Here is a 14,155-nt window from a genome sequence, read left to right as displayed (position 1 = left end):
AGGCTTTGAGAAGGTTATGTAGGTCAGAGGGCGGTGCATGGGTTCCATAAACGTGAAGATAAACCTTTTAAGAGAGTTTGATCTCCAGATGGTTCTAGTTCTGTTGTGGTTCTCAGCTGAACAGAAGCGGATGTCCGCCCGGATCGCCACGTGATCTAATGAAACAGGTCCAACTTTTCTTATTTGTAGAACACCTGGCGTCGCGGTCAATCCTTAATGCAGCAGCTGGCTCCGTTGCCATGGTAATCTCTCTGTTGCTATGCTGTGATGATGACATGACGGTCGCCAAGGAAACGTGCACAACCACATTGTCAAAATTATACTGCTAATGTTATGGGCCAGAGGTCAGTGCAGGCCGTTGGTAAAAGTGGCTAATATCATAGACATATATTGTCATCGCATCGAGCGCTGAGCCGTCCGTCAACGTCGCCGCCATATTGGATGTGTCAAGGCTGCGCTGTAAATGAATACAATAAATGTACTTACCTTCATAAAGCGCCTTTCTACAAATAATTTGAAGTTAAAGCCTCGCACAAGCACTAACATACTTGGGAAACAGTCAGGCACCAAAAACTTGAAAAGATCAAACAGATTGTTTTTGCTGCTTAACAGTTTGTCAAGTTTATTAGTGCGTGTGTGAATGTATAAGCGAGAGGCATTCACTCCAATTTAATGCAGAGCCTCGCAGCTGTGGACAAAGCCACTCGATGAGAAGTCTATCTACTGTACGTCTATGGCTAAGATGGCATGCTTGTTTTTTTGCAGGTGAACACCTAAAATGTGTTCACCAGGTGGCGCCCTGACACCGCACATCCAGTAGAATAGTGTGGCATGACATCATCATGCTTCATTATCAAATACACACTAGCATAATGAAAGAGACAGCTGTGTGTGTGTGTGTGTGTGTGTGTGTGTGTGTGTGTGAGGTGTGAAGTTGCAGGGAGCAGTGTGAGAACTTCACACCTCACTAAAACACACACACACAGTGAGCACTTAATTTGTGTGTTCAGTCGAGGTCAGCTGCTCAGGTGTCACGTGAACCCCCACCCCTCAGCGGGAAGATCCCCCATCTTTGCATGAGAAAACAAAACATGACCCCTCCTTCACCCACCCAGCATGGGGGGGGGGGCGGTATAGAATATATTAAGACTTTCTTTAGAAGCTTCCGTCCTCACATACTGTTGTCTTCTGCTTGCGTGGGTTCCTTCCTCACGCTCTACTTGTTACTTGTTAGCTTACATGCTGTCATGTCAGTGTAACATGTTTATTCTCACGCTGTCAAAGCAGGTGTGAAGATGTTACACCTCACTGCTTAGAGTTCAGAGGTCAGTGGTCTGCTCCTCACTCACCAGCTCATCCCGCGAATACATCTGCGTGTCTGTTCACAGCGCCATATGTAGGTGTGCCTTGTGTATTACATCGTTTTCACTCAGTGCGATGACGTCATGGGGGTGTTCAGTGGAGATGACTAAGATGATGTGTTAGAAGAGCATGTATATTTATCACATTAGCATATTAATGTGGCTCATTTCCTTATATGGGGAAGGGGCAAGGCCTCCATTGAGCAGCCAAACAGCAGCATCATCATGAGAGATAGAGTCACATGATGCTGACTTTCATATTTACATTGTTGTTAGCATGTGGTCACATGGTAAAGTCACAACAAAGCCTTCTCAGACAGCGGAAGGTCACAGGTCAGCAAACATAAACAATAACGAGCATTTTAATCTGCTTGAGACTCGTTCATGACAGCTGGTTTAGCGTCCCTCAAAACACAAATCCATTTTCATGACGAGCATAACATATGTTCCCATAAGCTAGCAGCAGTGTTTAAGAAAAGGTTAGTCACATGACCTGGCGACATGTAAAGCTAAAACCAAACAGCAGCATGAGTCTTAAAATGTATTACTAAGCAACACTGTGTTATGGAGGTACGCCATCCGGCAGCCGCACGCAACGTACTTAACATGAGAAAGCAATAGACGGAGCTCAGGAACAGGAAGTGCTGCTTAACGGGAAGACAGGAAGCGGTGGACACCCCAGGAATGTCAAGAATGAACACATTTATTGTTTAGAAGCTTGTGTTTGGATGTTGACATAGCCGCGCATAGCTGATTGTAACACGTTAGTAGCATAGTGTAAAAGCTAGTTGTTTTAAGTGTGAACAAAGTTAGTTTGCCCATATGTGCTGCTAACGTGTTTTTCCTAGCGAAACAACAACCACACAAGTTGTGTTAGTGGTTCTCCAGGGAAAAAGTGTGTCTGCTCCTGGCGCTTCAGACACGCAGCAGCTGCTCCGGCGAAGCCCAGAGCTCATAGACAGGACGGCAGGGGGTAAATGTGTGTGTGTGTGTGTGTGTGTGTTTGACCTCAATTAGCAACATGTGTTACTAGCGAAGCAGCTTAGTGTTGTCATGCGTGTTGATGACATGCTAACTGTGCTAGCATACTAACAGAAACGTTTCTCTAGCTGACTCGTGGTCAGGTGGCACGTTAGCATTTTAGCATTAGCCCTCAGAGCTCCCGATCACATGACCTGTCTTGGGGTGGGGGGGCTGTAGGCGGCTGTTGGCAGGGTTACACACGCTAAAACATGCATCGGAATAGACCGAGCCACTGCACCCCACAGACCGCCCTCCCCCCAGTATTTGCCAAGACATTTCCTGACCAGGGTCAAAGGTCAACCAAGTAAAAGCCTCCATATCAACATGACCCCAAAACACGTCATGCACACTAGGCTGATATCCTCAACAGGGAGGAGTGTGTGCGGATCTGGAAAAATGACTATTTTGGGATGTGATGATGTTTTCTAGGCATTTCCTTGGGGAGGGTCTTCTTGGTGGTCTTCATGAGTGAGGAGGGCGGGGTCACAGTCGAGCTGTAGTTGTTGTCAGGCATGCTAACGCGCGCTGTGGCAGGTTCACTTTTAACACTAATACTAACGTTACATGTTTTTTAAGGAAATGTTAAATGAGTTTTTCATGGAATTCATTTTCTGCTCCAAAGTTCATTTGTAAATTTTGCCACACACTATGTTGGAGGGGGGCTCTGCCCAAGAGTGTGGTCAGATGGGTAGGGGTAAGGGGGTTCACCCTCCTGGATGAATTTCAACTTAAAAACTTCACTACTCTCTTTTGGAAGATGACGTAGACTTAAAAATGAAATAGTCCACATTAAAAACGACACAGTCTACGTTAAAAACTACCTTAAAATACATAGCATATGTTAAAAAGGATATAGTCTGTTAAAAACTGCAGAGTTCGTTAAAACTGCATCTTTTACATTAAAAACTACAGCGTATGTTTAAAACTACATTGGAAAAACCGCATTGTCTACGTCAAAAACTACATTTTAAACTACATAACGTGCATTAAAATCTACAGTCGCGTAAAAACTTACATGCTGTAGTCTGTTAAAAACTGTGTTATATGGGCTACATTAAAAACTGCATAGTCTCAATGGCGTAGTTTACATTAAACAGTGGAAAGTCTATGTTTAAAAGCACATTTTAAACCACATAGCCTAGGTTAAAAACTGCATGATGTACATAAAAAATTGCATTGTTTACATTAAAAATTACATATATTATGGAAAAAAACTACATAAAAAATGTAATCTATTTTAAAAATTAAAGTCTATGTTAGAAATTAAAAATTGCATGGTCTAGGTTTACAAGTACATTTTAAACTATATAGCCTACATTAAAATCTGCAGTCTCTTAAAAACTACATAGTCTGCCTTAAAAAGTACACTGATTAAGAATATGCCTGTGAATATTCCCATTCATCCAGGTCATTTTACTGACAACGCTGATTAAGGAGAGTTGTAGTCCAAAAGAATCATCTGACTTCCAGTGAGCTCACAATGGAGCCATATTAGTCTTCCTCCTCCGCCTCTCCGCAGCGTCCTTATTTGGTCAGTGACGGCAGGATCTTCTCATGTCACGTGCACACATACACTCGCCGCTGCTCGCTGGTGTGGGCCGGTTGCTATGGTGACATGCGAGTCTAAAAATAACATTTCAGTATGTGCTCTTGCTACACTAATGTGTTGAATCATCAGCTTGGTTGCCATCATGATGTCTGGCTAGCTGCTGCCTCACTTTGTGCTAGCATGTCTGGCTGTGTGCTAACGCTGATGCTAACCTGCCTGGCTCGCTGCTAACACCGATGATAACCAGCCTCACTGTGTGATAGCATGTCTGGCTCAAAAGTGTTTCACAAAGATATTTGTGCTAGCTCATGATGACTTCTGATCTTTGTTTTTCTCCTGACAGCTGCTTGTTATCTTGCATGCTGGGATCTAAGCTCCGCCCCCGTGGTTCCAGCTGAGTAAAAAGAATTGGTGCTTACACAGCAGGTCGTTACCACTTTTATTTCACATTTCATCAATGTTTGAAGAATGTAATCCATTACTTGGAAGCATTGTAACAGATTATATGTACGCTACATTGTCCTTCGACCACTGCCATCACCATCACCACGGCAACCTTAACTTGGCGTGTCCAGTTAGCTTAGCATCAAGCAGTCACATGATCTGTCAGTCAGCCGCCATGTTGCCGTGTGTGATGTCACTCGTACACCCCCGGGTCCAGTCACAGCGCATCCCCACCTGCAGGACACGAAGCATCGCGGTCGGACCTCTAGAACCTGGCAGAGTGGAGCGTGTGCTCCTCCTCACTTTTGGTTTGAATTGGACTGTTTGGCACCGCCCCTCAGCGGTGTGATTGTGCTGGTTCAGCGGTCCATCAGGGCAACTAGGGGGACCCACTGGTTCCTGCAGCGACTGTCCTCGCAGAAGCTGATGACGTCATGGAGGGCGGGGCACTGCAGCGGCTGCACGGGTGGGCTCTGTGAAACACACACACACACACACACACACATAAGCACTGTGACGTCACGCGACCGCCAGAGATGAGGCCGTGGACGGAATGGACGTACCGTGACCAGGATGCAGTGCAGGTCACGAGGCTCGCTCTCGTCGTCTTGGATCAGCTGTGCCAGGCGCGAGACGGCCGCCAGCCGCACGATGTTGACGTCATAGTCGCGACAGAAGGCTTGGAGCAGCGTGAAGTGGATCTGAAGAGCGACGTCATCCTCGTCCTCCTCGTCAGCCGCGAGTACGCACAGACGCACGCTGTCTGGGTCCCTGGGGCGCGCACGGGCAGCATGTTCAAGTCACTGTGCAGTGTGTATATATGAGAGAGTGACTCACTTACGCGTTCATGAGCTTGGCGGACTCGTACACACCCACCGTGAGACACTCGTGCAGCCGAGCCGACACCAGAACCTCCTCAAGCGCGCGACTCACCTGCTCCATCCTGCACGTGCACACGCGGTCAGAGGCAAGCACACAAGAAGAACAAGAAGAGAAGTTAAACTTACTTGTCGCTGCTGTCTGAGACGTCCTCCAGAGTCATGGCACTGACTAAATCCGCCAAAAAGAGCCACACAGTCCAGTAAGATCCAAGTAGTTCGAGGAAGAACAGAAGAAAAGGAGTGCTGTTTCTCCTGGTATTTCTGCCTTTATACACGTCCTGGTAGGCAGGCATGGGCTTTATTGACACGCCGCCTTATGATTGGGTGAGGATCCCCCCGCACTTTGCCATCATTGGCTGAGCCAGTGAGTGAAACTGGTGAATCCACGTGGGCGGTTTCGGAGAATCCCCAGCACACACACACACACAAACACACGCACACGCTCGCGCGCGCACACAGTGGGAGAGAATGAGCATTTGAGATGACACCAGTCATCATATTAAATTAATTACATTTGGTGTCAAACATCAAATAACATAATTTAATGCCATATAAATATACATTGACGTAAAAAACACGATTTCAACTTGCGTGCAGGACAAAGCAATTATATTATAACCATAATAAAGTCCACTCAACCATCTGCGTGTGTGTGCGTGTGTGTGTGTGTGTGTGTGTGTGTGTGTGTGTGTGTCGCCCCCTAGCGGCCTTGTCGTGACAGTGCAGCAGTGAAAGTGAAAGCAGGAAGGAGCGAGGACGTGTTGAGACAAGTCACGACCACGCGCAAACCCCTCTTTTCACTGGGAAGGTTTCAAAAGGTTGAATAGTGACATCATGCTGGTAAGAAATAACATGTAATTAAAAACATATATACTATTAATAAGACAATTAGAACCTAAAAATAAAATAAGGCTAGAAAAAGCTCGGAGTCGTCCGATGGTCACGTGCCTGATGATGAACGTGTCACGTGTGTAGTAGTGATCATCACTGATTGATTGATTGGTTTAACACAGTTCTTCCAAAAGAAGAATGAACCTCAACAAGAGGTGTTAGGAAGTTACAACACATTCAAAGCCGTAAGATTCCAGTGGAGCATGTGTGTCTTCACTTCACACATTTTACACTATTAACACGGCTTTGCTTCTTTTTACACTTGTTAAGAGTATTCATTGCCTGTGCAATTAATGGCCACATTTGTACAGTGAGCATCTTTGAATACCTAGTGTGATATAACTTATGATGCATCGTTGTTATTGATATCCCTTTATTAATATAATAAAGTTCAAGAAAAAAAAACAAGTCACGTGATGCTGACTTTTGAAGTAGGGCGGAAATTGCAAACGTGAACGTCCTTCCAGGCGACCGACGCGTTTATTTTTCGGGGGCAAACCAGAAGTGAGTCAACTGTCCTTTTAGCTGCTGATGGATGCAGGTGTCGTTGTCACGAATGACGTGACAAACAATTGTCTTCAGAAGTCGGCAAGTATGTCGACATTTGACATGAGGTTGTCTTTGTTGACAAAAAGTTACCACGTCAAATAAGCTCATTTTTAGTTCAAACGTCACACGACCAGCAAACTCGCTAGCTGGCTAGCAGTCAATTAGTATGGTTATTGCGACACATTCTAGTATTATTACACGCGACCAGATCAAACAATTTTTTTAAATTTCTGTTGTTGTGGGTAAAGTACTGCTAACCTAACACAACGAGATGACAATAAACAATTCTAATTTCTCTATGCACTTGTAAAAGGTCCAAGGATGTTAACATTGACTCTTTGTTCGCTCGTTAAGATGACACCAATTTATTTTTGATTGTCAACGGCGCTGACGTTAGCTTCCGATTTGCCAGCCTCCGATTTGATTTAATTAACCTAATATGCGATGCGACTGTTTGTCCACTGATTGATGTTTTTTGTGACACTTCTCGATGTAAAAACATTTTAGGTAAGACATTACCTTTGCCTGACACTCACTATTTTTGTGAAACCTTCATTCTGTTTGTGAAAATGCATGAAGGGGCCACACGGTGACCAAGTGGTTAGCATGTTGGTCACAGAGTCAGGAGATCAGGAAGATGCATGTTCTCCTCCTGTGTGCGTGGGTTTTCTCCGGGTACTCCGGTTTCCTCCCACATTCCAAAAACATGCATGTTAGGTTAATTGGTGACTCTAAATTGTCCATAGGTATGAATGTGAGTGTGAATGTTTGTTTGTATATATGTGCCCTGTGATTGGCTGGCGACCAATCTAGGGTGTACCCCGCCTCTCTGCCAAAGTTAGCTGGGATAGGCTCCAGCATACGCCAGCGACCCTAATGAGGATAAGCGGCATAGAAAATGGATAGATGGAAAATGCATTTCTCCGTTTTCAACCGTCCATATTAGACCTGGTTCACTTTGAAAACCACTAGGCTTAGACTTCGCAAATTTGGACTGGATTAATCTACAGACCCCGAAGATTAATAAAAACAGTTTGTGATTTGTGAAACCTTTATTCTAGTTGTGAAAATGCAATATACAGTCAAACCTGTCTTAGCGGCCACCTTTATAGAAGGGCCACCTGCCTATAGCAGCCACTGAAAAATTCCCCCCAGCAAATTTACATGGTATAGACCCTGTGTATAGCAGTCACCTGTCCAACGCAGCCAGCAGCCACCCATTTTGTCTCCCTTGGTCAATATCTGACTGCATATAGCAGCCAAATTACCAACTCAAGTAGAAGCTTCATGCACAAATAAGTTTTGTTTTTCAATTAATGAAGCCGTCGTGTGTAGACTTTAATTACTGAGTCCTAGCTCAGTCACAATCATTCACAAGATCCACACAAACTGTCAGTTGTTCCACATAAAAAAGCCGTCTTCTTTTGAGCTTGCTATTTCCTGGTCAAACATGTAACTTTAAGAGCATTTGTACCAAAACATTACCGCAAAGTAGGCTGAGAACAGGACATGCTCCCAGCAATGCTACAATAACAAAAAAAACATATGCTAGCATGCATGCGGCAGCGGGAGCAAAACTGAGTTCGGTTGTACTTAACTGAAGTATTTTATCAGTTATCAGTTATTATTAAGCCTCTAGCTTCCTTTTAGTAAGTAAAAACCTTGGCTATGATTGCACTACATTGTCATGTAGACCTACAAAGTACACTTGGAAGAACAAGAGGTGAATAAATGTATTGCAACTGATGTGAAACTGATGAGAAGTAGGATTAAATAAGCTTTGCTTCTTCCTACTCCTTTTTGGACATGCAAAATTGTGAATTGTACTATGTGATGTGCTACTGTTTGACTCATGCATGTTCAGGATTAAAACCATGAACCATGATAATAACAAGCCTAGTAGTGCTGTACAACTTTTATCAGCAGTCCGCAGTGCCATCTACTGGTCAACATTATTATTTTTTTTCCCTTTTTTTTTTTTTTTTTCCTCTACTGGTCAACATTCAAACTGGACGCCAACCTGTCTATAGAGGCCACCTGTCTATAGCGGCCACTTTTGCAGACTCCCTCTAATGGCCGCTATAGACAAGTTTGACTGTAGGTACATTTCTCTGTTTTCAAACTCTATTTCATATTAGATCTGGTCCACTTTGAAAACCACAAAACCAAGACCTCTCGAATCTGGACTGGATTAATATACCAACCTTGAAGGCATAAAAGCACAGTTTGATTTGTGCAACTTTTATTCCAGAACACCTCACTCAGCAGAAGACCCACCACTGTAACATGATATTCTTCTGGTAATAGTCAGATATGCTCACCGTCACACAATGACGGCCTCTGCTCTACAAAAAAGGGTACTCACTAAGTTAGTTACTCAGGGGTCATGTTGAGGTGATGTCCCTTTTCTTGCATTTTCACAAATAGAATAAATGTTTCACACATCACAAACTGTGTTTTTATCAATCCTTGGGGTCTGTAGATTAATACAGTCCAGATTTGAGAAGCCTAAGCATAGTGGTTTTTGAAGTGGACCATGTTTAAAAAAAAAAAACGTAAAATGCGCCTTCATTGCATTTTTACAAATACAATAGTGAGTGTCAGGTAAAGGCAATGCCTTACCTAAAATGTTTTAACATTAAAAAGTGTCACAAAAACAGACCATCACTCACATTGCTCATTATGTTCACCTTAAATTTCCCCTTAAGTGCCGAATCGAAAGCCGGCGAATCGAAAGCCAACTTAAGCGTCGTATGATGTCATCACTTAACAAAAAGCAAAATTCTTCAGCGCGTCACTGCTGTCAATCAAATCACGACAGGCCTCACCTGTCAATCAAAGAGACCTCTGGTGGTGTGAAGAAAGCAGACACCCCAGAAATGTTTCAAAGTTTTATTTGCCACTAAGTTGTCACGTCTATATTCATAAGATCATCTGTAATATCTAAAAATCAATCCTATTCATTAGTTACATAACAAAGAGCAAGATGGGAAAGCGTCACCGTGCGTTTAAGAATGAAGCACAAAGGTCTCGTGAAGCACACTCACTGTCTTGTTGTAATAGAAAGTTACAATCAGTGATTGCCGACAGACTGAACGGCAACATAAATATAATAATGTTTACAGCTTTGCGTGATGACGTTTGTCTTGTGTTGTAATACTCGGTAAGGCCACTAGAGGCACTACACAGTCACTGTGCCATATTTATCAATACCTTTGACTGATTTATTATGTTCTTATACACTTTAACCCTAATTCATGATGCAGCACCGCCTCTAGTGGCAGCAAAATGTCTCTGCAGGTTAGCATACAGGGAGTTGCAAACAGCAACACATCTCCATGGCAGTGCGCGTGCGTGTGTGTTTTTTTTGTACAGCAGTCGTTTAGTCTCTCCAGGCTCAGTCCCCTTCCTGGACCGCAGTGCTCGCTGTCTTGTGGCCGTTGGTCTTGCCCCTCCTATGCGCACACACACACACACGTCACTTTATTAGGAACATGTCAGTATGTTGATGTGTTCGTGGTGACATCCTCATCATGTCTGTCCTTTCAGGTGTCATGTGACCTCACATGTCATCAGGAGGCTGACGCAGCTCGCAAGCAGCGTCACGGCCGACATGGCGGCGAGCGGCGTGGCTGTCGAACCGGCAGGATCGTTCTGTGTCTGCGGAGGCGGGGGTGCTTCTGAGTCCGGCTCTTTACACTTGAGACTGCACACACACACACACACACACACACACAAACAGAAGAGAAGCAAACACTCCATCACGTGTGTCGATGATGTCATGGCGGTGTCGGAACAAAAATGAGCGAGTGTTCTATTTTGGGAGCAAATGTTGTAGCTGACGTGTGAAAACCTTCCGGAATGTTCTGTGATAGACGTCGGTCATTAGCAGCTTGGGGCCTCCAAATGTAGCTTTGACATGTTTCCCCAGCAAGACGTCACACAGTTGTGTTGGCAGTGGAGGGCAGCATGTTAGCTTTAGCATTCAGCTAGGAAACTTATTAAATGTCAGGTGAGACCCTTCTAGACTTAATGAGGCTACTAGCATTACTGTTAGCTGTGTTTGGATGAGCCGGGGGAGTTTCGATGGCAATGAGATCAACCCTCCTGCCCCGTGGCGTAGCCAAGCTAAGCTAAGCTTGTGTTCTGGGCGTTACTCACAGTTGTTTGTGCAGGAACTTCTGGTTGGCCTCGCAGGCGCGTGTCTGCGTCTGCGCTGCCGTGGCGTGGTTGTCGGCGGCCGCCTTCAGGCTGACACACGCCTCCATGCGATGGTCTGCTTGAGTCAGGTTGTGCTGCAGCACCTCCACCTGGTCTGAGGACACATGGCAAGCATGTTTGTTTGTCTGCCTGGCTTGAAGCTGCCTTCCTGCCTGATGACTAGCCCCGCCCCCAACACCTTATCGTTTGACTCATTGTCTTCTTTCCCCCATCTGTGCCCAACAGGAAGTTTCCTTCATTAACCTCTTTGTTTTCCCCATCAGGCCTCTGCAGGATGTTCAAAGCACGGTCATGCCCCTCCCACCCGCCACAGCCTGCCAGCACCAACAGGAAGTCATCAGCCCTCCTAAAACACACCTGTCTCTTAAGCTCCACCCTCCCAAATTGGTAACAATTGTAACACTGTCATTCATGTAACACTTTTCTCTTTTCATTCCTCCTTCACTTTTTATCCCTTGTTCCCTTTCCTTTTCTAGTTATTTCTATTTTTCCTCATGTGGCGGCCATGTTACCTTCTTGATGCCGCAGCTGAGCCGTCAGGTTGACCTGTGCCCGCCACAGATGCTCTGCCTCCTCTTGCAGCGTGCTGATGTTGGCCTGCATGACCGCCTGTACCACACGCATACACACACACACACACACACACACACACACAGAGTTTAAAATGTCAATTAGCCTAGAATTTGCCTGTTAGCATTGAGCTACTGTACGTTGGTTCTTTTCTCTGCTGCACTGGATTTAACTGACACTGGACTGAGTGGTTCTGGCTGGACTGGACTGGCAGCGGAGCGGTCCAAGTGGACAGTGAGTGAAAACACATGGCGACTGGATTGAAAACAGGTTTGTGCTTATCGGTTACCATGACGACATGCAACAACACATGTCAACCAATCCCGTGATCCTTTGCAGTGGCATCGTAGCGAGCAGTAGCTCAGCGTGATGCTGCGGTTGCATTGTGGGAGCTGTAGGAACACTGGCTTCTTTAATAGGAAGGAAACATGAGTCACCAGAGGAAGGGAGAGGGCGTGAGTCACTGTGCGCGAGGATGTGTGCTTGTATGTCCGTGTGTGTGTGTGCGAGTGTGTGTGTGTGTGTGTGTACAAATAGTCAGTTATTCCTGCTGGAAAAGTTGTGTCGCTCCTCAGTTTATTCACTCAGCCTTGGGGTGGAGGAGGAGGAGAGGGAGGGGGGCATGCTGGGATAAAGATTTGTGTTTAGTGGGGTGGGAGAGTTCATGCTAGGTGTGGTAATTGTCTATTGTTTATTGATTAGCTTGTTTGATCCTGGGAATTTCTAATCAAGACCCGCCCCTATGGAGGCGGAGTTTAAGACATGACTGCTGAAGGCCATTTGATGCCATCACAGCAGACGCAAGCAGCTGTCAGTCAAAGCCAGGTGAAAAGTACACACACGCACACACAGAAAGAATGTTCCAAACAGGATCTGATCTGGGACCTCAAGTTTCCTTTCGGGACAGTTGTTATGTTAGCCGGTCACATGACCACTCACCTTGTGGTCGTGGCAGGCTTCCAGTGTAGCGTTGGCGGCGTGGAGTCGTTGGAGCAGCGCAGCCATGCGGACCTCCTGGCGTTCTCGCTGGCGCCGGGCCTCCTCCAGCTGTTCCTCCAGTGCCTCCTTGTTCTTGCTCCACACCACTTTGGCCCCCTCCAGCTTCTCCGTGTTTTCCTGTAGCTCCTGGCGGCAGCGGGCCGAGCTCTTCAGGTCCGGAGACGTGGACCACACCACGATGACCACTAGCGAGATGATGGACCACAGTGCCAAGAGTGCCAGCGCCACCTTGGTGCCGCTGCCTGATGATTTGGACGACGTCGCCATGACGATGAGCTGTGAGTCTGAGTGAGTCTCTCCCTCAGCGCTGAGCAGCTATGTTGGCACAGACCCGCCCCCAGACCACACCCTCCTCCCCCTCCTGCAGCGCACGTGGAAAACTTTGATGCACGTGTCAACTATGTGAGGAAGCAGCATGGACGCTCCACTCCTCTCCTCTCCTCTCCTCTCCTCTCCTTTCCTCTAGACCTGGTCTAGCACTGCCACTAACCCCAGGACTCAGACTAGGACTAGATCTTTACACGTGTGTGCGTGCGTGGGTGTGTGTGTGTGTGCGCGTGCGCATTTCTGAAGAAGTGAAAGTGTTTGACAATCTTTTCCACATTCCTGCCTGGAAGCCAAGGAAAAAGGGGGGGAAAAAACACATTAAATATTTAAGAACAACTTCTTCAGGGGTCAAAGGTCAAGCAGCTCATTCTGAACAGAAGTTTAAAAGTTAGCATGAAGATGCTGTTTAGCAGGGCTGCTAAATGTGGCCATCCCTAAAATATTTATTAAACGTAGAGGTTTAAAGTCTCATGTTAACACTCGTGTCACTCGTGTAAAGTGGCCCGATCCCGATATGCCACACAGTGGCTGATCCAGTATATGAAACCAATCCAATACCCATCATCTTTTCTCCTTTCTTGTTATAGCCATATATTTGTATGTACATTGAAAAACATTATGTCCAAACTACAAAATATTCTGCTCCCCTGAAGGGAATTGCCTACAACATGACTCAAGTGATGCAATACTGTGCTGCTGCTTTTTATTTAAATGCCAAACACATAGATTTTAACAGCACCTTGGATTGGTTACCAGATCCAGCAGCACTTTTCAAAGATTCAAAATAAAATTGAATAAAATCAAACTGTGCAAAATGTTAAATCTGAGTCTTTAAACAAATGAAAAGGGAATTCTTATTCTGGTGTACAATAAGATACTGAAGAGCGTGCACATTAAAATTTAGGCCAGGTGCACAAATACAGGTATTTCAAAAAGATACTGTGTGCATTTTGGCTTTTTGTCCGCACGTAAGCATATGTCATTGTTCTTAAAAACAGCTTTTGGAAAGCAGTGTGTGTGTGTGTGTGTGTGGACAGGTAAAACAGAGCTTTTTGGTTTGTGTCCTAAGAAATGTGCGACATAATCTCATGTTTTTAATCGTTATAGAACAACATTTTGTGCACAAATGACCTTTCTCTTCGTTGCACGTAAAGTAACTCCACACTGCTGAGATGACAGCCGTGCTTTGCAGATTTACTCAAGCGCTCACAGTCCATGTTTACAGCATGTTGCACAACTTGGACCGCTATCAGACGGATGCTGATACTGCACACAGCACATCAGATCTGACCATCCCTAAAGGCTGAACTACGCTGCAGCATCTTGAGCCATCCAGTTAC

The 14,155-nt window shown here is 45.4% G+C and overlaps 2 protein-coding genes and 1 long non-coding RNA gene across 3 annotated transcripts; 1 reads left to right on the top strand and 2 right to left on the bottom strand.

The window, feature by feature from the left end:
• Nucleotides 1–4,336: 4,336 nt before the first annotated feature.
• Nucleotides 4,337–5,533, bottom strand: LOC129188802 (growth arrest and DNA damage-inducible protein GADD45 beta-like). Its single transcript, XM_054789817.1, has 4 exons — nt 5,385–5,533; nt 5,219–5,320; nt 4,941–5,148; nt 4,337–4,850 (listed from the first exon to the last, which is right to left on the bottom strand). The coding sequence occupies exons 1-4, from the start codon at nt 5,417–5,419 to the stop codon at nt 4,737–4,739; spliced, it is 459 nt and encodes a 152-aa protein (XP_054645792.1). The 5' UTR covers nt 5,420–5,533; the 3' UTR covers nt 4,337–4,736.
• Nucleotides 5,534–6,596: 1,063 nt separating this feature from the next.
• On the top strand, nt 6,597–12,124 carry LOC129188803 (uncharacterized). Its single transcript, XR_008572699.1, has 3 exons — nt 6,597–6,741; nt 10,248–11,306; nt 11,396–12,124. It is a non-coding gene; the product is annotated as an uncharacterized LOC129188803 (long non-coding RNA).
• On the bottom strand, nt 9,489–12,808 carry si:ch211-1a19.3 (uncharacterized). Its single transcript, XM_054789815.1, has 5 exons — nt 12,429–12,808; nt 11,432–11,528; nt 10,860–11,013; nt 10,265–10,404; nt 9,489–10,153 (listed from the first exon to the last, which is right to left on the bottom strand). Coding segments are annotated over exons 1-5 (720 nt in total). The 5' UTR covers nt 12,756–12,808; the 3' UTR covers nt 9,489–10,151.
• Between the last annotated feature and the right edge of the window lie 1,347 nt (nt 12,809–14,155).

The sequence above is a fragment of the Dunckerocampus dactyliophorus genome, chromosome 10 (assembly GCF_027744805.1).
Source record: "Dunckerocampus dactyliophorus isolate RoL2022-P2 chromosome 10, RoL_Ddac_1.1, whole genome shotgun sequence".
NCBI classification, from domain to species: domain Eukaryota; kingdom Metazoa; phylum Chordata; class Actinopteri; order Syngnathiformes; family Syngnathidae; genus Dunckerocampus; species Dunckerocampus dactyliophorus.
This window is presented reverse-complemented; position numbering and strand designations above follow the sequence as displayed.

What these genes read in the sequence shown, in the direction of transcription:
- LOC129188802 (XM_054789817.1), bottom strand. Translation starts at nt 5,419, where the DNA reads ATGACTCTGGAGGACGTCTCAGACAGCAGCGACAA. An exon ending in TCCGCCAAGCTCATGAACGC is followed by an intron (nt 5,149 to 5,218) that starts GTAAGTGAGTCA and finishes TGCGCGCCCCAG; the next exon opens with GGACCCAGACAGCGTGCGTC. An exon ending in TGCACTGCATCCTGGTCACG is followed by an intron (nt 4,851 to 4,940) that starts GTACGTCCATTC and finishes TGTGTTTCACAG; the next exon opens with AGCCCACCCGTGCAGCCGCT.
- si:ch211-1a19.3 (XM_054789815.1), bottom strand. Translation starts at nt 12,755, where the DNA reads ATGGCGACGTCGTCCAAATCATCAGGCAGCGGCACCAAGGTGGCGCTG. An exon ending in AAGCCTGCCACGACCACAAG is followed by an intron (nt 11,529 to 12,428) that starts GTGAGTGGTCAT and finishes CGTGTGGTACAG; the next exon opens with GCGGTCATGCAGGCCAACAT. An exon ending in TCAGCTGCGGCATCAAGAAG is followed by an intron (nt 11,014 to 11,431) that starts GTAACATGGCCG and finishes ATGTGTCCTCAG; the next exon opens with ACCAGGTGGAGGTGCTGCAG.